The sequence below is a fragment of the Elephas maximus genome, chromosome 24, assembly GCF_024166365.1.
Source record: "Elephas maximus indicus isolate mEleMax1 chromosome 24, mEleMax1 primary haplotype, whole genome shotgun sequence".
NCBI classification, from domain to species: Eukaryota; Metazoa; Chordata; class Mammalia; order Proboscidea; family Elephantidae; genus Elephas; species Elephas maximus.
This window is the reverse complement of record NC_064842.1, coordinates 17,404,153-17,430,464: the sequence shown is the minus strand read 5'-3', so window position 1 is coordinate 17,430,464 and position 26,312 is coordinate 17,404,153. Positions and strand designations below refer to the sequence as shown.

General features: G+C 39.5%; 1 protein-coding gene across 4 annotated transcripts in view; it reads left to right on the top strand.

Moving 5' to 3' along the window:
- The first annotated feature begins 8,531 nt into the window (after positions 1-8,531).
- The window catches only part of SCCPDH (saccharopine dehydrogenase (putative)), a 66,666-nt gene continuing 48,885 nt past the window's right edge, over positions 8,532-26,312 (top strand). For all 4 annotated transcript variants that reach the window (XR_007515279.1, XR_007515280.1, XR_007515278.1 and 1 more), the window contains exons 1-5: positions 8,532-8,821; positions 10,711-10,823; positions 17,495-17,575; positions 19,095-19,224; positions 21,985-22,034. Coding sequence is in view for 1 of the 4 variants with exons in the window: in XM_049868272.1 (XP_049724229.1) it covers positions 8,632-8,821; positions 10,711-10,823; positions 17,495-17,575; positions 19,095-19,224; positions 21,985-22,034 (564 nt within the window). In the remaining 3 variants the exon portion in view is untranslated. The remainder of the gene's footprint in view (positions 8,822-10,710; positions 10,824-17,494; positions 17,576-19,094; positions 19,225-21,984; positions 22,035-26,312) is intronic.

Below are 26,312 nucleotides of genomic sequence, written 5' to 3'. Positions count from 1 at the left end.
CCAAGGGACATTGATCGGGCACAGGAATGCAGTGCAACACTGAGGGCCACAGCGCTATTTTCATTACAGTTGCTTCTCCCCTGCATGTCCACACATAATTTCATGTGTGTATTTGGCAGGACCAGCACAGGCATTTTGCCCTAAACTCACCCCAGTGGGGAGGGTGTCTTCTAGCATTGTAAAACACTTATTCACATTTAGCAATCAATGTTAATAAAAAAGAGGTTTGTCTTCTTAGAGCTCCTCTCTGAAATGTGCAAGAGTCCAGGGCAAATGGAAGTGTATGGAGTGCAGGGGGCTGTGGGGCATGAAGCTGGAAGGGTGGAGAGGGAGAGTTGGAAAGGAAGAGAGGGTTTCATGGTGGTCTGAGTTCAGGGTGAAAGTTCAGCTAAAGGAGCAGTAAAGAAATGTTTATACCACCATCTAGCCCACTAGTATGTCCGGGGTCATCCATGAATAAGAATGGGTTCTGAATGTATGGATGCAATAAGAATGCAGGGTGACTGCCATTCTCCTTGGCCCACACAATTCTACAAGACCTGTGTCCTGCAACGTTCCCTATCTCCCCAATGGCACCTGTCAGAATCAAGAGAGAGAAACTGATGTTAGTGGCAGCGTCTTTCTAAGTAACCACCATCAAACACGTTTACTAGCTATGCTGAGACTTTGTTGTTAGCTGCCAGTTGAGTTGGCCTCAACTCATGGCCACCCGATGCACGACAGAACCAAACACTGTCTGGTCCTGCACCATCCTCATGATTGGTTGCAGATTGGACAGTTCTGATCCACAGGGTTTTCATTGGCTGATTTTGGAAGTTGCCAGCCTGCATGAACAGCAATAAACAAATTTTTAGTTTAATAGCATAAAAAAGAAAAAATGATACATAAAAGGAAAGAGAAGAAAAAAGAGAGAGAAGTAGCCTCCTCAATTGACAAAAAAGCATTTTGTTTCTGTTACTTTCCTAAAGGTCAGCCTGCCGGGTTTCTGACTTCATGAAGATGTGGGCAGCAGTCTTGTCCACACATCAACTTTGTCTTCTCTTATAGGAAGAGGGGTCTTTCCTTCTCTTTAGTGGCAAAAATACCTAGTTGCCATGGAGCCTGACTCATGGAGACCCCATGTGTGTCAGAGTAGGACTATGCTCCATAGGGTTTTCAATGGCTGATGTTTTTTGAAGTACGATAGTCCTCCCTTACCTTCAGGGGATACTTTCCAAGACTCCCAGGGATGCCTGAAACCTTGGACAGTACTGAGCCCTTTACATGCTATGTTTTGTCCTGTACGCACATACCTATGATAAAGTTTAATTTATAAATTAGGTACTGTAAGAGATTAACAACAATAACTAATGATAAAATAGAACAATTGTAACAATATACTGTAATAAAAGTTTTGTGAATGTGGGTCTGGGGCAGGACGCCGAGAGATTCATCACACTACCCATTTAGCATTTTCAGACCATGGGTAATTGAAACTGCAGAAAGCCAAACCACAGAGAAGGGGGGCTACTGTAGACCATCAAGCCTTTCTTCTGAGACACCTCTGGGTGGACTCAAGCCTCCAAGCTTTTGGTTAACATCTGAGTGCGTTAACTGTATCACCCAGGGACTTCCTTTAGTGACAACCTCAGGGCTAAAATTAACCTCCTTATCAGTCCCTGGGGAGAATGAATTTCTCAGAAATTCTTCACATGGAGAATTACTTCAAGAAGGGCTAGACCTTCTGGGACCACTTACCACAAAAGCAAATCCTTCTAAGACTTCCATCATGTTGGTTGGTTTTGCCTGTTTTTGAACTTTAAATAAATGGAAGTGTACAAACGTACTTTTTGTCTGGCTTTTTTTGCTCAAATTAGTGTTTGTGAGATTCATTCATATTGGTATATCTTTCAGTGGACACAAAATGGGCAATGTCTTATAATGTAATACATTGATGGACATTTGGGTTGTTTGCAGTTTGGGGCTATTATGAAGAACCTGTTGTGAAGATTTTTGTACATGTCTTTGGTGAATATATTTGTGCGCTTCTGCTAGGTACGTATCTTGGCAGAGAATTAATACATCTAGGTCTGAGATATTGGGTAAATCGAAGTATAGCTTTAGTAGAGACAGACCCCTGGTGGCGAAGTACTTAACAGCTCAGCTGCTAATTGAAAGGTTGGCAGTTCAAATCTACCAGCTGCTCCTTGGAAACCCTATGAGGCAGTTCTACTCTGTCCTATAGTGGTGTAAGGAGCCCTGGTGATGCACTGGTTAAGAGCTCAGCTGCTAACCAAAAGGTTGACAGTTTGAATCCACCAGCGGCTCCTTGGAAACTCTGTGGGGTAGTTCTACTCTGTCCTTATAGGGTTGCTAAAAGTCAGAATTGACTTGCGGGCAATGGGTTTGGTTTGGTTAGTGGGTGTAAAGTGGTATCTCTTTCAGTTTTTATTTGCATTCCCTGATGACTAATGAGGTTAAGCAATTTTCGTATTTTGGTCATTTTGATAACCTGTTCTGTAAAATGCCTGTTCAAGACTTTTGCTCATTTTTCCATTGGATTATCTTTTTCTTATTGATTTGTAGTTCTTTCCGTATTCCAGATATAAGCTTTTGTTGGGTGTATATATATTGAAAATATTTTCTCTCTGAAATTTGTCTTTTCATTCTTTTAGTAGTGTCTCTTGATCAGCAGATTTTCATGACGTGCAATTTATCAATTTTTTCACCTTTGTGGTTAGTGCTTTATGTCTCCTCTTTAAGAAATTTTTGCCTACTCCAGGGTCATCAAGATATTCTCCTACATTTTCCTCTGGAACATTTTTTGTTTTACCTTTTCCCTTTAGCTCTATTGCCATCTCAAATTAGTGTTTGAGTATGGTGTGCAGTGGGGCTTAAGATTTTTTTCTGAATGTACATTTAATTGACCTCACACCATTTATCGAAAAACTACTCCTTATGGATGCTCTGCAGCAGCATCTTTGTCATCAAACTAGAGTGCTTTTAATGACAATTGTACCACACTGCCTGACTAATGTACTGACAATAGGAATACAACGTTGGCATCCTCTCTAAAAGCCCTAAAGTGCCCTGGTGGTAGGAAGAACATGGCTTCAGTGGAAATGGCCTCGGTGACCAGATTGCAGATGATAAAGGGTGATTCCCATAGCTGCTCCTCAGCCCTGTCTGCAAAGACCCCGCTGCTTTTTAAAATTATGTATATATATATACAAAGTTTGAACAATATAGAAAGGTTAAAAAGTGAACAGTACGAGTATATTTCCTCTTGAATAATTCATACACATCTACTTCCCAGTAATAATCACTATTACCATTACTACTAATAATACAAAGCAAGCAAACAAACAAAAACCCTTTCCATCAAGTTAATTCCAACTCATGGAGACCCTATAGGACCGAGTAGAACTGTCCATAGGGTTTCCAAGGCTGTAAATCTTTTTTTTATGGTGCTTTAGGTGAAAGTTTACCACTTAAGTTAATTTTTCATTCAAAAATTTATACACATATTGTTTTGTGACATTGGTTACAATTCCCACAATGTGACAGCCTGCTCCCCTTTTCTACCCTGGGTCCCCTGTGCCCATTCATCCAGTTCCTGTCCCTTCCTGCCTTCCCGTTTTGCTTTTGAACAGGAGTTGCCCATTTGGTCTTGTATATTTGATTCAACTAAGCAGCACATTCCTCAAGGGTGCAATTTTTTGTTTTATAGGCCTGTCTAATCTTTGTCTGAAAAGTGGGCTTTGGGAGTGGTTTCAGTTCTGAGTTAGCAGAGTGTCCGGAAGCCTTAGTTTCGAGGGTTCCTCCAGTCTCTGTCAGACCAGTAAGTCTGGACTTTTTGGGGGAATTTTAATTCTGTTCTATATTTTTCTCCCATTCTACCCAGGACTCTCAGTTGTGATTCCTGTCAGAGCGGTCGGTGGTGGTAGCCCAGCATCATCTAGTTCTTCTGGGCTCAGGCTGGTGGAGTCTCTGGTTCATGTGGTCCTTTAGTCCTTTGGGTTAACATTTTCTTTGTGTCTTTGGTTTTCTTCATTCTCCTTTGCTCCAGATGGGACAGGACCAATTCCAAGCTTTTAAGATCGCAGATGTTACTCACCGAAGTGAGATGTAGAACATTTTCTTTATGAACTAAGTTATGCCAGTTGACCTAGATGTTCCGGAGACTATGGTCTCTAGACCCCAGCATCAGCTACTTGGTCCTCAAAGTGTTTGAATGTGTCCAGGGAACTTCTATGCTTTTGCTTTGGCCTCGTTGTACTGACTTCCCCTGTATTGTGTGTTGTCTTTAGCTTCACCAAAGTTGACACTTGTCTACTATCTAGCGATTTCCCCTCCCCTCCCACTCTTGTAACCATTGAAGAATTTTTTTCTGTGTGTAAACATTTTCTTGAGTTCTTATAATAGTGGCCTCATATATTTGTCCTTTTGTGACTGACTTATTTCACTCAGCATAATGCCCTCCAGGTTCATCCATGTTCTGAGACATTTCTTGAATTCATCATTGTTCTTTATCATTGCATAATATTCTGTTATGTGGATGTACCATAATTTATCCATTTATCTGTTGATGGGCATTTAGGTTGTTTCCATCTTTTTGCTTTTGTGAATAGTGCTACAATGAATATGGGTGTGCATATGTCTATTCCTGTGATGGCTCTTATTTCTCCAGGGCATATTCCTAGGAGTGTGATTGCTGGATCATATGGTATTTCTATGTCTATCTTTTCGAGGAAGTGCCATATCGTTTTCCAAAGTGGTTGTACCATTTTACATTCGCACCAGCCATGCATAAGAGCTCCAATCGCCCCAAAACTTTTCCAACATTTATTTTGTATTAATGCCAGTATTTTCTGGATGAGAGGTTATTTCATTGTTCCAAGGCTGTAAATCTTTATGGAAGCAGACTACAACATCGTTTTACTACCGAGTGGCTGGTAGGTTCAAACTACTGACCTTTTGGTTAGCAGCTGAGCACTTAACCATTGCACCATGAGGACTCCTTGTTCCTTTCATTTACAATATGTTTTGGATAATTTGCCATGTCACTATGCGTAGACCTACCTCATTCTTCTTAACTGTATAGTTTCTATTGAGTGGATAACCAGTAACCAGTTGCTGCCAAGTTGATGCTGACTCACAGCGACCCCATGTGTGTCACTGTAGTACTGCTCTCCATAGGGTTTTCAATGGCTGATTTTTTGGAAGTAGATTGCCAGACTTTTCTTCAAGCAACTTCTGGGTGTACTCGAACCTCCAACCTTTCAGTCAGCAGCCAAGCATGAACTGTTTGCACTACCCAGGGACTGCATTGACTAGATAGGATACCATAACTTCTTTAATAAATCTTCTGATGAAGGACATTTCATTGTATTTAGTTTTTTGTTATTGCAAACAATACTGTAATGAACATTCTTGCATAAATATTTTTGCAAACTTCTGCTTGTCTGTAGCATTCTTTTTTGACCGTTTACCACTCTTGGAGCCCTGGTGGCACAGTGGTTAAGAGCTGCAGTGAGTGAGCTACGGCTGCTAACAAAAAGGTTGGCGGTTTGAATCTACCAACTGCTCCTTGGAAACCCTATGGGCCAGTTCTACTCTCAATACGAGTCTCATTACAGTCGATATGAGTGGGAATTGACTCAACGGCAATGAGGTTTACTATAACTAGAATGTAAATTTCATGATGTCAGAAACTTTGTTTTGTTTATTGCAGTGTCTCCAGTACTTCACTCCTAGTGCCTAGCATACAGTAGGTGTTCAATAAATACTTGAACATCTACCACTTTACACCCATCAGATAGACAAAAATAAAAAGTCTGACAATATCAGGTGTTGACAAGGATGTGAAGCAACAGAGAGTTCTCATGCTGATGAGAGTGTAAATTAGTACATTTGATTTGAAGTACATTTGACTAGTACATTTGCAACATGCATATTCTAGGAACAACGATTTTCCTTTATAGATATATATTAAAGGTATTCTTGCACATATGCTTAAGGAGACATGTACAAGAATTTCATTGAAGCGTTGCTTGTAAAAAAAAAAAATTGAAATGACTTTCAACAGGCCAATGGATAAACTGTCGTAATAATACATTGAAATGAACTAAAACTATATGTATTAACATAAATATATTCCACAAATGTAGATGACAAAAAATAAGAAAGTTGTAGAAGAATTAGCTTGTATAAAAAGCTTAAAATATACAAAACAATTTTAGAGAGTATTTAGAAATACATCCCTGGGTGGCAAAAATGTAGACTGGAGCAGGAAAGGTAAATACCTTGTTCAGGCAAGTGGGTACCTCTAGGAATAGGGAAGGAAATGTGTTCAGGGATGGGTACCAGGAAGCCTCCCTATCTGGAATAATTTATTTAAGCTTTGTGGTGGGCACTTATTTGTCACAGTCTTTACCTTTTTTGTGTGACTAATATATTTCATAATTTAAAAAAGGAGGGATCCCTTTATTCCTATTTTAATGAAAGTTAAAAAAAATCATCAGTGGATGTTGAGTTTTCTCAAATGCCTTTTTGGTATTTCATGGGTGGTATAAATGGTTAAGCACTTTACTACTAGCTGGAACGGTGGGGGTTCAAACCCATCCACAGGTACCTTGGAAGACAGGCCTGGCAATCTGCTTCTAAAAGGTCACACAGCCTTGAAAGCCTTATGGAGCAGTTTTACTCTGCACATATGGGGTTGCCATGAGTCAGAATCAACTCAATGGCAATTAACAACAACATTAAAATATCACTTTATGTCAAAATCTGGCCCTGGTTTCTCTACCCAGTACATATGACACACCTAATAAACGAATACCTGCCCCTCTCTCAATCCTTCTGCATCTGAGCCCTACAAATTTAAGTCGAGGCCTAGTTCCTCTCAAAGGCTCTCTCTCTGGTGGACTCCTGGGGCTTTTTGAGGGCAAGGGCTCACCCGTTACCACAACTCAAGGGTCCCTTGCATAGTGTTGAGCACCACTGATGGTGTGTAACCTTGGTCAAGCTGCTTCTCTTGTTCCTACTGCCCAAGAGTTAGCTCCTCTCCTCATTTGCCACATGTAGTGCAATTAAACTATGTATCCCTCGATTAGGAAGGGCAAGGACCTGTCCTATTAATCAGGACCTGGACCTGACACATAGAAGTCTCTATGGAAATACTTGCTAAATAAACAGGATTAAATGAGATGACACATTTGCATGCACCTGATACAAATGCACTCAGACTTTTAAAAAAATAATTTTTAGAATAGTTTTAGAATTACAGAGAAGTTGACAAAATAGTAAGGAGAGTTCCCTTACACCCCTCACCCAAGCTTCCCTATTGCTAACATCTTATACTACTTATAATAACCAAGAAACCAATATTGGTACGCTGCTATTAGCTGAACTCCACACTTGATTCAGATTTCACTAGCATGTCTCTAATGTCCTGTTTGTGGTCCAGAGTTCCGTTCAGGGTACATTACAGTTAGTCTGCATGTCTTCTTCTAGTCTGTGGCAGTCTCTCAGACCTTCGTTGTTTTCAATAACCTCGACAGTTTTCAGGAGTGCTGATCAGGTATATGGGTTTTAGGGAGGAAGACCACAGAGGAGAAGTGCCATTCTTAACACATCGTATCAAGGGTACATGCTAAGAACGTGATGTCACTGATTACATTAACGTTGATTTTATGGCCAACGTAGTGTTTGCCAGGTTTCCCCACTGTAAAGTTACTCCCCACCTCTTTCCATGTTCTGTTCTTTGGAATCAAGTCACAAAGTGCAGTGTGCACTCAAAGGGCCGGGAGCTAAGCTCCTAGCTACGTAAACTATTCGAAATTCTTCTGTATGGGAAACTTGTCCCCCCCCCATTTATTTATTTATTCAATCATTTATTAAAATATTCCCGAATATATGAAAAAACTTCTCAAGAAACTTTTTTTTTTTTTTTTTTTGCATTCTGAGAAGTTTCTGAATCGCTATTTAATTACTTCATAAGTAAAATGGCAGGCCCGCTCTAGGAGTTACTATCTCATGCGACATTAACAACTATTTCAGGGGCCACGAAAAGGAGGACGTGGTGGGGTAGGGGCTTGCGGCAGAGGGAGCGGCAGAGTTGGGGTCTGGGGAAGAGTGGGGTGATCCGTAGAGACCCCAGAACCCGCGTTCATCCTCTACCCCTACTCGGACTTGGCATTTATCCCTCAGCAAAACAAGAGTTATTGGCGTGTCAGAACGTTTATTCTTGTCCTGTGCCAACTCCCTTGGGAAACAGAAACTGGGGGCCGCCACCGCCTCCTGCCTTAGAGAGGGAGGGGACAGGTGCCGTCTCGGGCGGTCGGAGCAGCGCCGAACAAACGACGGGACGGAGCCACGGGCCGCCGTCCGCTCCTGCCAGCCGTGGAAGGAGACCTCCCGCCAAAGTCTCCGCCACCTGCAACCGCTGGGTCTGAGCCTTCAGAGGAGGAAACGCTGGCGCGCCCGAGGCGGCGGGGGCGTGGCCGTGGGCGTGGCCTTTACGCAGAAGCGCGTGCGGGCTGCTGCAGCGACCACCGCGGCGGTTGCTGCGCTCGGTAGCGGCGTTGTTGTCTGAGGCGCAGGCGCCGTGAAGTCCACCCGCCCCGGGCCTCGGCTCGCTGTCTGCTCGTCATGGCGACCGAGCAGAGGCCTTACCACCTGGTGGTGTTCGGTGCCTCAGGCTTCACCGGCCAGTTCGTGGCGGAGGAGGTGGCCCGGGAGCAGGTGGACCCGCAGCGGAGCGCCCGCCTGCCCTGGGCCGTGGCGGGCCGTTGCCGGGAGAAGCTGCAGCGAGTGCTGGAGAGGGCTGCCCTGAAGCTGGGTAAAAGCGGGCGGGATGGGACGGGGCTTCGGGGCAGCGGGCGCCCTCGCCGGTGCCTCTCTCATCCGAAGCATCCTTAGCCCTGACAGAGTTCCTGTCGCCGGAGATGAGAGTGTCTTCTGCACGGATGCGCCCTACATTTCCTCCGAGTCCTGTTTGAGGACAGGAAGAGGAATGCGATGCCTCAAATACTGACACGTCTTTGTTCCACTCCCTAAATTGGTTAAAAATTTTTTTTCCCGTTTTATTTCTTTTCTCTCCCCACTTTTGAATTTCTCCCTTGGCCTGTAGAGCCCCGCCGCCCTCCGCCACGTCTGTCTGGAGAGATAGTCGGGAACTTTAATCTGTCCTTCTCCGCTCCACCCTCTCTGGAGCCAGGGGCACCTGGGGTCTAGCGGTTTCAGGGCGTTTCGTCAGATAGGAAAAGCTGGCACTGGTTTCGTGAAGAGTGTTTGTGCTCTGCCTTGCGTTTTGGGAATGGGAGAGCAACAGCGCTTGGGAAAGCTAAGCTTGCTGAAGAGTTTTACAGATAACGGTGGTGGTGGTTTTTTAATTTATCTGTTGCTTGTAAAATTCCTCCAGCAGTCTTCCACTTCTTCAAGAAAAGAAAGTCTGTATTTCTGGTTTATACTTTTACTTATTCCCTTCAGCATTCACCCAACATACATTTATTGAACGGAGTTTCCATTCTAAGTGCGGAGAATACAGATGTGGGAGACACACAAACACCCCTACACCCTGCCCGCATGCAGCTGACATTCTAGTGGGCAGAGGCATCGAATTTAGGACCCAGTAGCCTTTAAATTTGGCTCTTAATTTTCCACCCTAGAGTCCTCTCATACAGACAAATAGCAGCTGTTAGATAGAGTGCTGGGGGTATACTGCATTCTTTTTAGGTTTCATCCCACATCCTTGTAAGTCCACAGGAAACCCTGCTTTTAATGAGAATATAGAATCTAATTTGTTGGTGGTTATATAGAAACCCTGGTGGCATACTGGTTAAGAGTTTGGCTGCTAACCAAAAGGTCTGCAGTTCGAATCCACCAGACTCTCTTTGGAAGCCCTGAGGAGCAATTCTCCCCTGTCCTATAGGGTTGCTATGAGTCAGAATCGACTCCACAGCAATGGGTGTGGTTTTTTTGGTTTATGTTGAAGATAACCACATGGGCTTGACTCTCCTACAACTCTTAACTGTTGTCACTACCAACACACAGAATCTTGACCAAAGAGCTTTTGGTCTTTGCTTTTCTGAGAAAATTTTCACCGTTAAAATATATTCTTCCATTTCTCTTTCCTGCTCAACAAGACTGTACAGGTACAGCCTAATTACCTACTCTTTGTAACACCCAAATCAAGGTGTGGGTTGCATACCCTGACCCAACAAAGCCTGCATTGCTCTAGTGATTCAGTGAATTCCACTTACTATGAGCCTGATGTTTTTACACAGACTGTGCTTTTAATCTGTCCTTTTTTGTTCTCAGGGCGTTGATGTTGGTTAACATTCTCCCAGCCCCCATAATTGAACCATGTGTGATTGTAATTGACGAGTTATTTTTATAATATAAATCTCTTGGCACAGAAGTCAGGAAGATCATCTACTTCAGCACCTAAAGTTGATTGTAAAATTGACATGTTACACAGGATTGTCATTTACACCATACTTATGTTAGATCTTTTTTTTTAAGTTCGTAATGTTTTTTAGTAATCCTAGTATTAACTTCATTTTCTTCATAGTCTTTTAACTCGGTTAAAAATAATTTTATCCTCTGAGCGGGAGAGTTAGCTTTCAGTATATTTAGTAAATTTGTTGTCACTAATTGCTATAAAAAGATCTGGCAAACCTAATGTTGTACCAGGATTTGCTTAAAATGATTTGTTTCTTATTTTAGGAAGACCGACACTACCATCTGAAGTTGGAATAATAATTTGTGATATCACTAATCCAGCCTCACTTGATGAAATGGCTAAACAGGCAACAGTTGTCCTCAATTGTGTAGGACCAGTAAGTGATCAACCCTTCTTTGTGTCATAACAAACAGTCCATTCATTGCTAGCAAAATCTGGTATTTCAAATTCCAGAGGAACATGAGGGCAGAGAACAGAAGAGTTTGTTAATGACCTTAACCCCATATGGGAAGTTTTCACTTCGTAGGAGGAGTAAATGGTTATGACAAAGTGTCCTTAGAGAGAGGGTGGCAGACTTTCTGTGATGCTGTAGTCAAGGAAGGTGTGCTGGTATGTTCACTGGTTAAAGCTATGATTGCCAAGCTTTTTTTTTAAATGTATGGCCCTTCTGTAAAAATTGTTTTGAGTATGCATCCCCAATATATTTTTTATTTATAAGTTATATTTTTGTATTACCATACAAAATATTTAATATATATATATTTGGAACAGGAGCCAAAATATATATGTTTTAAATATATATTTTTTTAAATGCACGAAAAGTAGAGACTGAAAAAGCATTAATTTATTTAATAAATCTTTATTGAATACTCATCATATGTAAAAGCCACTGTTCTAGGCACCTGGGGCACAATGGTGAACAAAACAGGAAATCCCTCATGGAGCCTACATTCTAGTGAAGGAGACAAAACAAAAAATTATATTAGGTAGTGATAAGTGCTTTGGAGGAAAATACATCAGGGTAAGGTAAAGATATGGAGAGATTGACAGGTCATGCTATATTAGATGGTTGGTTGGGAAAGCCCCTATGAGGAACTGACATTTGAGCAGAGACCTGAATGAAGTGAGGGAGCAAACTATATGAATATTTTTGAGAAGAGTGTTCCAGGGAATAGCAAGTACAAAGGCCTGAGATAAGAATGTGCTTAATGAGACTGAGGAATGTGAAAGGCCAGTGTGGCTGAAGCCCTGGGAACAGGGCAGAAAGGTGGTCAGTTAGATTGGATGTTATAGGCCAAGGTCAAGATTTGGATTTTCTTCTAAATAGGACGAAGAGTCATTAACTAGTTCTCAAGGACATGAGTTCTTTGGCTTTTGAGAGGAAAAACAGATGGTAGGGAACAAACAGAATAGCCCAAGCAAAACAAACACCAGAATAGTAAAGGTGGTGAGAAGTGATTGAGTTCAGAGTATATTTTGAAAGAACCAACAGCCTTTGCTGTTGTACTGGATGTGAAAGAGGGGAGTCAAAGTTGACTCCAAGTCTTCAGGCCCATGCAACAGGGTGAATGATGATGACATGTGCTGACCTGGGAAACCATCACAATTGGCAAAACATTTGAAAACTACGCATGTAGAAGAATTTTGATAATTTTTTTATTGAAAGCAAAAAGTTTCAAACTGTTATTAAATAAAGCTATATTTAAAATGTTGTTTATTTAGATGTATCTTGTCCTTAACCAGCTTAGGTTCCACGGTCCATTGCTATAATCGCTTTCTTATGTATACCCTCAATCACCTCTCTTGTCCTCCCTTCCTCAGTTCTCTGGCGGAACTCCAGCCCTCGTTACTGTAATTCTGTGCTTATTCTCTACCTGTACATGAGTGGTCCAGTGTGGCTGGAGAAACACACATCACCACGCTGACTGGTCTCATAAATATGTGGTCACAAGCCTCAAGTCAGACCTCAGCGCCTCAGCAGTTCTGCCACATTTTCCTACTTTATTTTCCTCTCAAGCAACGCTTTCACAACAACTTTTTCCTCAAACTTTTAGCATCCCACTCTGTTCATTCTTCTCTGATGATTTTTTTGCTTTTTTTTTTTTTTTACTGTGAAAAGAGAAGCTGTCAAAAAAGAATTTCTTCATCTTCCTAACACCAGATCTACCTACCTATGTTAAACCCAGCACTCTGCTTTACCTCTTGTTACAAGGAAAAACTGCCTGTGCACCTGCTGGGTGTAGTCTGCAGTTACATGCTTTCTTGTTTTCAAATTTGCCCTCTTTACTGGATTATTTGTCAGCATACAAATATGTGATATCTGTTGTCTTAAAAAAAAATTCCTTTGATTCCACAGACCCTTTAACTACTGCTGCAATTTTCTGTGAGCCAGTTTAGCAGAACTCCTTGAAGAATTATCTTTACTCACTGTCTCCACTTTTTCACATCCTAACTCTATGGAGCAGTTCTACTCTGTCCTATAGGATCTCTGTGAGACAGAATCAACTTGATGGCAAGTGGGTTTGGTTTTGGGTTTTGGTATTCTAAAACTGCTCTCACCAGGCTTTTATCTTAACTTACTCCAAGGTAGGGGCACTACTTGCCACTACCCTGCCAAGGTCCCCATCCTGCCAAATCCAATCATCAATTCTAAGTCCTCGTTTTAATTACATCTCTTGGCATTTGATCCAGTTGATCACGTTCTCCTTTCCTCTCGTGGCTTCTGGATTCTTATCCTCTCCTCATTTTCCTCCTGCCCACCAGCTTTGTTGCATCTCCAGTGATGGATCCTTTTATCCTCTTCCGTCTAAATGCTAGAGGCCTCCAGAGCTCACGCCTTAGAAACTCTTCACTGTTTATGCTCTCACAGACACAATTTTCCAAACAGTGGATTGTGAAATCAATTTAATGGGTTGAGTCTCAGCATTTAAAAAAAAAATCAAATAGACTCGAATACAAAATATCAGGGTGCATCACATTTAATAAGAGTAAAAAGTACTGGTTCATTAAACTTTTCTTCATTTAGAGATATTTGTGTATGGGGTTGCTGTGTGAAATGAATTTCTTAGCATGGCTTGTGGTCAAAAAGTTTGAAAGCCATTGCTTTAAATACTATTTGTATGATGCTGGTGATATATTTGTCAGTGAGGATCTCTTCCCTACACTTCAGACTAGCAGATCTAACTACCTCCTTCTTGATAATCTTTACTTGGATGGCTCAGTCTAGATTTTTTGCTCCTTCCTCAGCTCTACTTGGATTGTCACTTTTACTTTGTAATATGCATAACAGAAAATTTATACTTCTAGGGACAGAGGAAGTATCAGCTTTGTTAGTTTGGGGTCGTCATCATTTGTTTATTTATAGGTATCTTAACAACTTGTCTATTTTGGGAAGATTTATTTAGTTAAAGCCAATGGATATCTGCGACATTAGTTCACAATACGTTAAAAATGACTGACTGAATGAAGCTGTCTCACTCCAGCCTCCTCTGTGTTGTGAAACTCCCATGCTCCCCTCAGGATACCTCTTGTATCCCATATTCAACACACGGCCACTTGACGTGGGCCCAGGGAACGTGCTGTAGTCAGTCCATATATTAGCTAGTAATGAAACTTATTTCCTCCTTTTTGTTTCCTATAAAAATTAGCATGAATAAAAGTTCTAACATTTACTTCCACATATGGTGAATTGTTTTGTCTACTTTCTTGGGGGTAAGCACACCTACTTGAGAGACTACTAGGAGTGAGGAGATTCGGATTGCAATTTTGATCTGTAAACTAATTGGTTTCACATAGGAGAAATGTCTTCTGAGATCAAGGATTGCTACTCTGACTCTCCATTTATCTCAAAAACAGAAGAGTAGTTAGTAGAAAGAAGTGATGCTGTTAATAAGAAAAAAAATAAATGCTAGCATTTACTGAGCACTGTCTACTTGGCACTATACTAAGCTCATAACACTATCTTATTTCATCCTCAGAACAACCCAACAAGAGGTGCTGTTATATTACTGAGGAGCCCTGGTGGCCCAGTGTTTAAGCACTTAACTGCTAATGGAAAGGTTGCAGTCTGAACCCTGCCCCCGCCGCTCCAAGGTAGAAGGATGCACAGTCTGCTTCAGTAAAGATTTACAGCCTTGGAAACCCTATAGGGCAGTTACGCTGTATCTTACAAGGTCGCTATAAGTCATTTTTCCATGAAGAAATCGAAACTTAGAGAGGTAAAGTAACTTGCTCAAGGTCACACAGCTAGTGAGTACAGAGCCAAACTTTAAAAATCAGGAGAGTAGGTGAGATTTTCCAGGGAGAATGTCTAGAGCAGTAATTCTCCATCTTTAATGTGCTTAAGAATCACTTGTGAACCTTATTTATGATGCAGGTTACTGGAGTCTACCCCAGAAAGCCTGATTCAGGAGGTCTGAGGTGAGACTGAGTAACCAGTATGTTTAACAAGCATCTTAGTGCTGCTGTGACAGAAGTAAAGCTTTGGGTTTAACAAACAAGTTAATTTTCTCACAGTTTAGGAGGCTGGAAGTCTGAATTCAGAGCGCTGGCTCTAGGGGAAGGCTCTGTCAACTCGGGAAAATCCTTGTCTCAGCTTCTGTAGTGTTCTTGATGTTTCTTGGACATCATCACGTGGCATCTGTCTTCCCCCATTCATGCTTGCTTGTTTCTTTGCCTAATCTCCTTTTATATATCTCAAAAGTGGTAAGGTTTAAGACCTACCCTATACTGATGGCTTCCTTAACATCACCAAGGAAATCCTATTCCTAAATGGGATTACATTCACAGGTATATTGTATTATATATAGTTGTTTTGTGCCATTGACCGAATTCCAACTCATAGTGACCCTATGTTGTTCGGTGCTGTCAAGTTGGTTCCAACTCATAGCGACCCTGTAGGACAGAGCTGAACTGCCTCATAGGGTTTCCAAGGAGCCACTGATGGATTTGAACTGCTGACCTTTTGGTTAGCAGCTGAGGTCTTAACCAGTATGCCACCAGGGCTCCAGTGACTCTGTAGGACAGAGTAACACTGCCCCATAGGGTTTCGTAGTCTGTAGTCTTTACAGAAGAGGAGCTCTGGCGGCACAGTGGTTAAGTGCTCAGCTGCTAACCGAAAGTTCAGTGGTTCGAACCAACCAGTGGCTCTGGGGGAGAAAGATACAGCATATCTGCGTCCCTCAAGATTTACAGCCTTGAAAACCCTGTGGGGCAGTTTTCTGCGTCCTGTATGGTTGCTTTGGGTTGGAATCGACTTGATGGCAATGAGTAAGGTAATCTTTATGAAAGCAGACTGTCGTATCTTTCTCCCGAAGAATGGCTGATGGGTTCAAACTGCTGACCTTTCAGTTAGCAGTTGACGGTTTAACTGTTGTGCCAACAGAGCTCCTTCCACAGGGATGGGGTTAGGATTTACATGTATTTTGGAGGATGCAATTAAAACCATAACAACAAGTGACCCAGGTGATTCTAGAGTGGACTTCTAATCAACTTGAGAAACTTTGGTGTAAAAGAACCAAGAAAAGGGCCAAAGAAGGACTCATTTGAGTTTCATGGTGGGTTGTCATCCTACCCCAAGGATTGCTTGAGATGATCCATTGGAGTCAGAAAGAAAACAGAGCTTCAGTTTTTATTTATTTTAATCTCAACTGTATTCTATTTTGTGTATGCTTAAAATGCATTATTAGTGTAGTTCTGTAGATCATGCGAGTGACTTGTAGATGGAGTCATATAGCTAATAGATGATAGATTCAGATTGTGAACTTCGATCTCTCTGCCTTGAAAGCCCATTTTTCCATTGTACCAGAGAGCTTCAGTAATTTTATGTGGTTGGTTAATGGCCGAGGAGGAACTAGGTTAAAATATACTTCTGCCAGTCCAGTAATTCCAGTGCCATCCGCCATTTTTAAGAAGGATGGTGGGAATCTGGAAGTGAGGCCATGTAGTTGATCTTTAGATAAACAGGACAACCCGTGTGACCTACTCGAAAAGTCAATCCTTGCATTGCCCTACCTTTTAAGTGTCCCTTGAAGGCTGGAATTAAAAAATGATCTCCTTCCTCCATCTTTTGCTACCAGGAGTGAGAAAATCAAAAGTTTGTTCCCCTCCTTACTCTACTTTCACAAATAAAAATATTTGTTATACTTCCCTTTGAAGTATTGAGGGGACTGAATCTTGGCCTGTTTTATTATACATTTAAATTTTTATTTTAATTCCTGGAGTTTGAGTAACACATAAATGGGAAGATTCAACATCATAAGCCTCAGAATATCTACTCTGTCCACTATTACACTTACCCTCCTCAAACCACCTCTTCTTCCTGCTTTTCTTTATTTTGTAAAATAGTACGACCAACCTTTGGCCCCGTGTCCAGCTATTCAGGAAGTCCAGTCATTTCTACCTTTTCAGTATATCTTATCCTAAGTATATCCTGCCACTTCCTTAGTTTAGTCTCTCAGGATTCCTAATCTAGTTTTAAACTCCAGTATTGCAAGCAGAGTGGCGTGTTGGTACTATAGATTTTACACCACCATCCATTTAAAATCCTCCAGGGGAGCCTATTAATCTAGAAGAATAAAGTCCAAACTCGTTAGTATGGCACTCATAGTCTTTCCTGATCTGGCCCTGGTGTTTCTTTCCAAACTCATCTCTCTCCACCCTGTACTTCAAGTATCCTGAACAGCTTACAGTTTCATCTGTGCCCTTTCTTGTACCTTTATATATACTTTTCCCTTTATCTAGATTTTTCTTTTCCCTGACAAATCTTTACTCTTCCTTCAGGATTCACCTCAAATGAGTCACTTCTTTAAAACCTTCCTTGTCTTTGCCAGTTAGAGGTAAACACACCTTCCTCTGTGATGCCATTGTGCCTTATTTACGCTGTGAGGTAAAACAGTGTAGTTAGGTTATTTTCTCAGCTTATCCTTAGGACACTTTATTAACATTTGGTTTCTTAGTAGTCAAAACTACCTCCAAGACTAAATCGTATTTCATTCATTTAAACTTGTTAGCTAAGAGTAAACTGTTGGTTTTCTTTGTCTCCCCCAGTATCGATTTTATGGAGAACCTGTAGTAAAAGCATGTATTGAAAATGGAACTAGTTGTATTGACATCTCTGGAGAACCTCAGGTATGTAAAATGGAAAATGAAAAAGCATAGAATTAATAACACATAATTTTCTGTTTAATGCAGTGGAAAGTATTTAGTGTAATTTTGTAGCTATATATTAGAAATTAATGACTTCTTCCTAAGGTGATAAAGGTGGTATTCCTATGGAAGTAAACACTGATCACTTGAAGGAGCACACTGATGTTGAGGACTTGTCTTCAGTTTTTTTTGAATTTTTTCCTTCCCCACAACCTCATTTATTTCAAGTCTTTTCTTTGTATATGTGATGTGCTGATTTTTACAGCTGCTGCATGTTGCAAATTAAATTCATTAAAACTTATTGTATGTAAGTCTCAGCATCACACTTCTGTGACTTTCTCATTAGGAATATCCTTTTTAAAATTGGGTCTCTACAGCATTACGGAAAAATAAATTTAAAATCCCATCAACCTAAAAACTTTGAATGTTCACATTTATTGAATGCTTACCACATGCCCGACACTGTGATAAGCATTTTATGTAACTTTTTTAACATTTCTGTGAAGTAGGTATCTTCATCCCTGTTTTATAGATGAGAAAACTGAAGCTTAGCAGGGTTAAGTATCTTCTCAAAGTCACGCAACTAGTGTGTAGAAGAAATAGGCTTCAACTGAGATTTGTCTGACTACAGGAAGTGGTGTAATAATAAACACTAAGCTACACTGCCTCCTTTAAAACTATAACCTCTTAAGTCTCTATAGCCTCTACTGATTATTATCAGTGTACCAGTATAATACATAATTAGAGTTTATTAATTGGGAATATATATTAGAAAATAGTAAAAAAAAATTGATTCACATAGAAATCATGAATGAAACAAACAAAAAAGAGGTAGAAAACTTGAATCAAACAATTTCTATGTTATTTAAAATATCCCAAAGCATAGAAAATGGTGAAAAGCTGCTAAGTCATCTTATAAGCTACCATAAACAATATCAAAACCTAATAAAGAGCCAGAATATATAAAGAATTCTTTCTACTCAATAATAGAAAGACAAGTAGCCCATTAAAAAAAAAATAGACAAAGGGAGGAGAGGAGACAGATCTCTTGTGCAGAATTCCAAATAGTTTATATAGCTACTCTGCCTTCAAGGAGGGGAGCATAACTCTTTCCTGCCATTCTATCCATCTACCTTTTTATCTAAATACGTGCATAGATACATATCTGTAATGACATTCATCTGGATAATGCATTTTGGGGTAATTTTTGCTTTTTTTGTATTTTTCTAGATTAATTTTTTCTAGTATTTTACTTTCAAAAGTCATTCTAGTTAATAGTGTCATTAAATTAATAGTGTCATTAAGATTAGCATATCTTCCCCATCACCTGCCATATGGCAGGCATACAGTAAATATTTGCTGAATAAGTAGAAAAAAGTTTTAACAGTATTTTACCTCAAAACCATATTATTTATCATTTGTCTTTAAAGGTAAATCACTTAATATTGGTTTAGGTGTTTCTATATAGTTCTGATTGAGATTTTTGTCTTGGACTTTTTAGTTTCTGGAACTAATGTATTGGAAGTATCATGAGAAAGCTGCAGAAAAAGGGGTTTACATCATTGGAAGCAGTGGCTTTGACTCCATTCCAGCAGATCTGGGAGTATTATATACCCGAAATAAAATGAACGGTAATTATTGATTAGTAAGCAGTAATTGAGTTTAAGAGTAGAAAGGCTTCATGTTTGTAATTGTGATTAACTAAAATCTAGTTTTGAAGAGAAACAGCTATAAATGGGTAATGTTAAAACATGTGCTTTGTTTTTTTAATGTAGCTGTATCTGTAATAAAATGTTATTCACACTATTGTTTTTCAAGACATGGAAGGTATCATAAAAAATCATAAGTGTTCTAAAATGAGGAATTATCCATTGTCTCAGTTTATTTCTGATTAAAACACGTTGCTGTGGGGTTGATTCTGACTCATAGTGACTCTATAGGACAGAGTAGAACTGCCCTATAGGGTTTCTAAGACTGTAATCTTTAAGGGAGCATTTTTAAAAGTATAATTTATACAGATATTTCAGTTACAAGGTTTAACATTTTTTGAAAAAGCTAGAAAGTACTGAACAGAGAATTTGTCATCTTTTTTACCCCGTTTATAAGATGCAGACAATAAGAATGGAAGAAATCATCAATATTATAGTAAAACGTTATTATGGTGAAACAATGAAAGTTACTAATATTGTGCATATTTAAAAAGTGGCATCTTATTAGAGATGACCTTAGAAAATGACTTGAAACAGTTAACTCCAGTGCCACATAAACTGTTCTAAAGCTTAATTTAAAAAGATGGAAAGTGTTCCAATTTATATTAAAAAATTAATGTAGTTCTGAAACCAAAGCCCAGCAAAGATAGCACAAAAAAGAAACCATTCTTTTTTACAAAATTAGAAGTAAAAAAAAAAAAAGTCTAAATAAAATCTTAATAAATAGCCAGTGGCATTTAAAAAAAGTCATATGTCAAGGCCCAGGTTTAATATTAAGAAGTTACATAATCATCACATCAGCAGATCAAAGGTAAAAACTTACGTGCCTGTCTCAATAAATTATTTGAAAATTCATGCCATATACTGATTTAAAATTCTTAGGAATTTAGGAACAGAATATTTCTTCATAAATGTCAGAAAGCAGTTGCCAACATAATATTAACAATGAAACGTAAAACAATTCCCAATAAAAAGAGGCGACTTGAACATCTTTAAAATACTTAGTTTTCTAATCCTTCTACCTGGTATGTCTCTCCATTTATTAAAAGAAATTGTTTAAGTCTATAAAGTTTAGAAGTTTTATTTATAGTAGTCCCACATATTTCTTATTGAGGTTATTCCTAAATATTTAGTAGTTTTTATTGTTACTTTGAATAAGTCCTTTTTTTTCTTATGGGAGAAATATTACTTTAAGGTTTGCTTAAAAAATTTTTTTTCAGATACTGAAACCCACAAATCAGCCTTGTAACAAGTACCCCAGGTGATTTTTTAAGTAGAGAGTCTACAAGTTATTACATATTTCTTTTAGGTGGTCCGTGATGAATAGGGTTAGATCGCAAAGCCACATATCTAGGCCACATTCTCTCAGCAGCCCTCAGAGTCATTTTCAGTGAGTTATGCTTTAATGATCTGTTCTTGGTTTTTGTCAGTAGTCAGACTAGTGACGTTTATGTGGCTGTAGTGGGGCCGTTCTACTCTGTCCTGTAGGGTCACTATGAGTCGGAATCAACTCGACGGCACTGGGTTAGCTCTCTTCTGCTGTATATCATTGTTGATTCTGTGGTCATTTGTTGTTTTGTTCAGTGTTAACTTTGTAAGGCCCCATGTTTTAATTTTCCTTTTTTAAGGAATTTTCCTTTTTTTAAGGAATTAATATATTTCATTTTGTCAGGTTTTAGGAATTCACCAACCCCATTATGTTTCTTCTTCTTTGTCTTGAGAAATTTAAAGATTAATTTAATACTTAACTATTACATCTATATATTAGTCCTCATGGTTAATATATTGATTTCTTCTCTTTTTTTCTGGCTTTGGTTTTCTATTTTTATCCTATACTACTTATATTTTTATTTCATTTTAACAGCCTTGTTGTAAGTATTTTGAAGCCATCACAAAGCCCATCGTGATAGCATTTTCAAGTGGTAGTGATTTTCATTCATTGTAAGCTACTATGAATAAGCCTTCTTGAAAGGTGTCATATTGAAAAATAATATAGAACTTTAGAAAATAATGTAGGTTGAATTTCGAGAACTGTATCCCAATGGGCCTTCCAGAATGAATGAGCTAAAATTCTTGTCTTATTTGAGGGAGATTTTTGGTGTTGTCAGTTTAAGTATACCTACTCCTCACTTACTATCTTGTTATCTAACATTTCACATTTATGACAGTCGTAAAAAATCTACTATCCAGCTCTTTGACGCATTAATGATATACATCTGGCAGTAAAAAATGCCAGGGTGCGAGGCGAGTAACACTGGCTGTAATGGCTAAGGTTATGTGTCATCTTGGGTGGGCCATGATTCTCAGTGGTTTGGCAGTTATGTAATGATGTAATTGACAGTTATATAATGATGTAGTCATCCTCCATTTTCATATAATGTCCAGGTCTTTGGAACCTAATCACGTTGGTAGGTGAGGAATGGGTGTACTAGAAAAGATTTTGTCATTACTACCGGTTAGTTTTATGCTGAACTACTCTTTCTAACAATTTCCCTGGCCTCAGCTGCTTCTTAAGCCTGTTTATAGTAATGTAATAAAACTGTGTTATCAGTATAGATTCTCTGATTATCTCACTTGTAGGCTTAGTAAAAAGTAAAAGTGGCCTCTAAATGAATCAGGATAGTTCGTTATGACTTGTCTTGGGCAATAAATCTTACGTTTACCATTCTCCTACTCTTACAGGTACTTTGACTGCTGTGGAAAGTTTCCTGACTATACATTCAGGATCTGAGGTTAGTTTTTGTGTTTGTCAAGTGTTTTTTAAAATTAATATTAAAAACAAGTTGGAAATGAGACATACCTCTTAAAAATTCTAGATTAATTAAACTTTATATATATTTATAGTTTTTAGTGTATGAAAGTCGCTATGTTTACTTAAAAAAAAGTAAAGATACTAGATTACCAAGAACTATTTTGACTTAAGATAGAATTCATTTTTAAAACAGTTGCACAGTTCATTATATCTTAGAATGAGTTAAACACTTAAGGTCTATCATTGTTGGACAATAAATGTTATCGGCCAAGAAAACTGTCATGTTCGTGCAAATCACTGCATTTTTATTATGTGCCTAACTTGGAATTAGGTGCTGCCGTGGCCATAAAAAACATGTATATTGTAAATCTAGCCTTATGGAATTTACTTCCCTACCTGGCAGGAAAGGTCTTTTTGGGAACATAAAGACAGTTGCATTTATGGAAAGAAAACATTTTTTATGATAGTACTTTTATTGCCAGTAGAGCCTAACACAGCTCTGAATCTGCAGTTGGGCTTCATAAATATCTGTTCTCTTTAAAATCTATTAATTCAACAAATACTTTGTAGTAGTATAAGTATGTATAGTAGTGCAAGATCATGTGACCCATAAGTAAGATGTAAACCCTGTCCTTCAGAAGGTAATAATTTATTTGAGCAGGAGATAGAAAGTTACTTCTTATTATTAAAGAGATCAGATGAAATACTGTAGGATCATGAGAATGGAGAGTACACGGAGCCTGGAGATCAGGAGTTTTTTTGGGATGTGGACTGAATTTCTTAGACTGGTGAGGATCTGGTGCTGTGGAGATGTGGAGAAGAGAAGGGAAATTGTATAAGCAAAGGCGCAAAGGTGAGACAGTTTGGAGCAAGTTTAAATAAGAGTAATGGCTCTATTTGTTTGGATTGTGGGTTCAGATTAACACAAAAAGCTAAAAACATGCTAAAATTTATGGTTACAGAAAATACCCACTATAGTGTATCAGAATAAAGTGAAGTGATAGTGGGCCTGAGTAATTTGGGAATACCTCAGAGAGGCCTTACTGACTTTAGCCTTAAAAAGTGAATAGCATTTTGAAGGTCGGAGGAAGCAGCCTGAACAAAAGTTCAGAAACTAGAACGAGAAAGACATGCTTGGAACTCTGGGTAGCATGTGTTAGAAACCCAGTTCACCCAGCCTAAACCAGCAAAACAAAAAGGCAGTTATCTATTCATATACCCCAGTGTCTATAAGTGAATAGTATGGCTGGATCTAGATGTTCAGATGATATTGTCAAAGCTCATCTCCCTTCCCCCAGTACCACCTCTTTTTTATCTCTCTCATTTCTCCTGTTTCCTCTACATAGGTGTCAGTGTGCCAGGGAAGGTGCTGGCAGCCCCAGCTATACTTTGTCTTAAGGTTCATCATTTCCTCGTGAAGAGCTACTAGAGTTTATACATAAAATGATAGGGAAGATTAGTATTGAATCATTTGACTCTTCTCGAGCCGACCATTGTGACCTAGGTTAATAGAGTAATCTGATTGCTCAGACCTGGGTCATGGCCCTCTAGAGGGGCAATTGTAGGGTCAACCCCATCCGAAAAACATGGAATAGGCTCCAAATAGGAAAGAAATAGTTTTATAGGAGCAGATGGGGTAGGGGGCTGCAGGGAATTAGCACGGACTGACAAAAAACAGATGTCCACTACAGAGAGATAGTGAGAAAATTGGTAGAAGTAGGAAAGAGGCCTCCTTTGAGAGAGCAGCAGGAAATGCAGTTGGGAAGACCAGGTAGATCTCTTCCCTTCGCTAGAGGCAACAAGGAAGCTATTGAGTTGAATGGTTGTTACAGAGTCAAATGATCAATTTTTCCTCAGAGTGGTTAAGAATATGGGTTTTAGAACTGGATTGCCTGGGCTTGAATTCTGGCTCTGCCACGTATCAGCAATTTGACCATGGGCAAGTTACTTTATTCTCTGTGTTGCTTATTTTCTTCATCTATAAAAGGAGATGATAATAGTATCTGCTTCATATGGTTATGAGGATTAAATTAGTCAATGAATATAAATCAGAAAAATGATGTATATTGGTACATAGTAATTGCTTGATAAATGTTATTTAGTATTATTATTATTATAAGGACTCAAAGTTGGGTCTTAACTCAGGACAGGAACATTGAAACAGCCTCATCAGCGCAGCTCCCCTCTCTTATTCACCTTAAAGAAAAATACAGAGGCTCAATTTCACAAGGATGAAATTGAAGTAAGTCCCTTGAGTCTGTGTGTCCGTTGGCACTAGACTGTTGTTCTCCTGGCATTCCTTATTCTATTTTCCCTTTATGCTTTTTTATCTTAGGTTAAAAATGGAACCATAGACTATATGCAGGGCCATAAAGCAAGACTCAAATAATTTCAGAGAATTGAAATCATAAATACTCTGGAGCAGTGCTAGCCAATAGAACTTTCCACAATGATGGAAATGTTCTGTATATGCTGTAATAAGCCAAAATTAAACCTGTTGCCGTAGAGTCGATTCCGACTCATGGTGACCCTACAGGACAGAGTAAAACTGCCCCATAGGGTTTCCAAAGAGTGGCTGGTGGATTTGAACTCCCGATGTTTTGGTTAGCAGTCAATCGCTTTAACTACTGTGCCACCAGTGCTCTTCATCTGCTGTAGTAGTGGCTACTGTATTGGATAGCGTAGGTCTAAAACAGGAGTTGGCACATAGCCTATTTTTATGTGGCGTGCAAGCTAAGAATGGTTTTGAAAGGGTTATAATAAAAAGAGAAGAAGAACATGCAGCAGAGACTACATGTGGCCTGCAAAGCCTCAAATATTTACTGTCTGGGCCTTTGCAGAAAGTTTGCCAACCCATTTTCTAGAGTATGTTTTAGACCAAAATGCAGTTATATTAGAAATCAGTAACTAAAGCGATAAGAAGAAAATCCCTTTTTATTTGGAAATTAAAAAGTATATTCCAGATTTATGTCATCAGCCCAAACCTTGTTCCTGAACTCTACCAAAAATCAAGGCCACTGCTGTCTGTCAAGTCGATTCTGACTCTTAGCTACCCTGTAGGACAGAGTAAAACTGCCCTGTAGAGTTTCCAAGGCTGTAAGTCTTTATGGAGGCAGACTGCCACATCTTTCTCCCATAGAGCCGCTGGTGGGTTAGACCCGCTGACCTTTCAGTTAGCAGCCAAGCACTTAACACTGTGCCACCAGGGCTCCTTCCCGAATTCTAGACTTGTAATATTCAGTTACCTAATGGTCATCTCCACTTGAACATTTCATAGACATTTCAAGCTCTATGTGTTCATAACTGAACTCCTGCTTTTCTTTTCCAAATGTGCTCTAATTGTTCTATGCGTTCAAGTCAATTCTGACTCATAGCGATGGTATGTGACAGAGGAGAACTGCCCTAGAGGGTTTCCTAGGCTGTAATCTTTCTGGAACAGATTGCCAAGTCTTTTCTCCCCCTAGAGTAGCTGGTGGGTTTGAACTACCAAACTTTGGGTTAGTAGCCAAGCACTTAACCGTTGCTGCAGTTATCAATTTCGGTTGATAATGGACCTTATCCTTCAAGCCGAACAACGAAGTCATCCCTGACTCCTCTGACAATCCATGCCCAGTCTTTGAGGAAACCCTGTTGATGCTAGCCCAAAAATGTCCAGAATCTGACCACTTTCACAATTTCCCTTGCTACCACCCTATTCTGAGCCACTTTGGTGTCTCACTTGGGTAACTGAAGCAATGACATATCTTCCTTCATCTGCTCTTGCTCCCCTATAATCTTATTTTCAACACAAAAACCAGGGTGATCCTTATACATAACTCAGATTATTTTACTCCTTAGCCCAGAATTCTTCAGTGGCTTCATATTGCGTCCAGAACGAAAACCAAAATCCTTCTAATAGTTTGCAAGGTTATAAATGATCTGACCCCAGTTATCTTTGTAGCCTCCTCTCCTACACTTTACTGTTTACTCATTTTACTCCAGTTACACTGACCTCTGTGTTGTTCGTTGAACACATCAGCATACTTCTGCCTTAGGGCTTTTGAATTTGTTCTCCAAGTTTTGAGAAAACAGCTCTCCAAGATGTCTGCATGACTAACTCCCTCACCTCCTTCAAGTCTTTTCACAGATATCACTTTCCTAATGAAGTCCACACTGACCCACCCTATTTAAAATTGCAAAGCAACCCCCTTACTTGGTACTCCTAGTTCATCTTATCTACTCTCCTTTTACTTTTTTTCTATAGCATTTATCACTACTT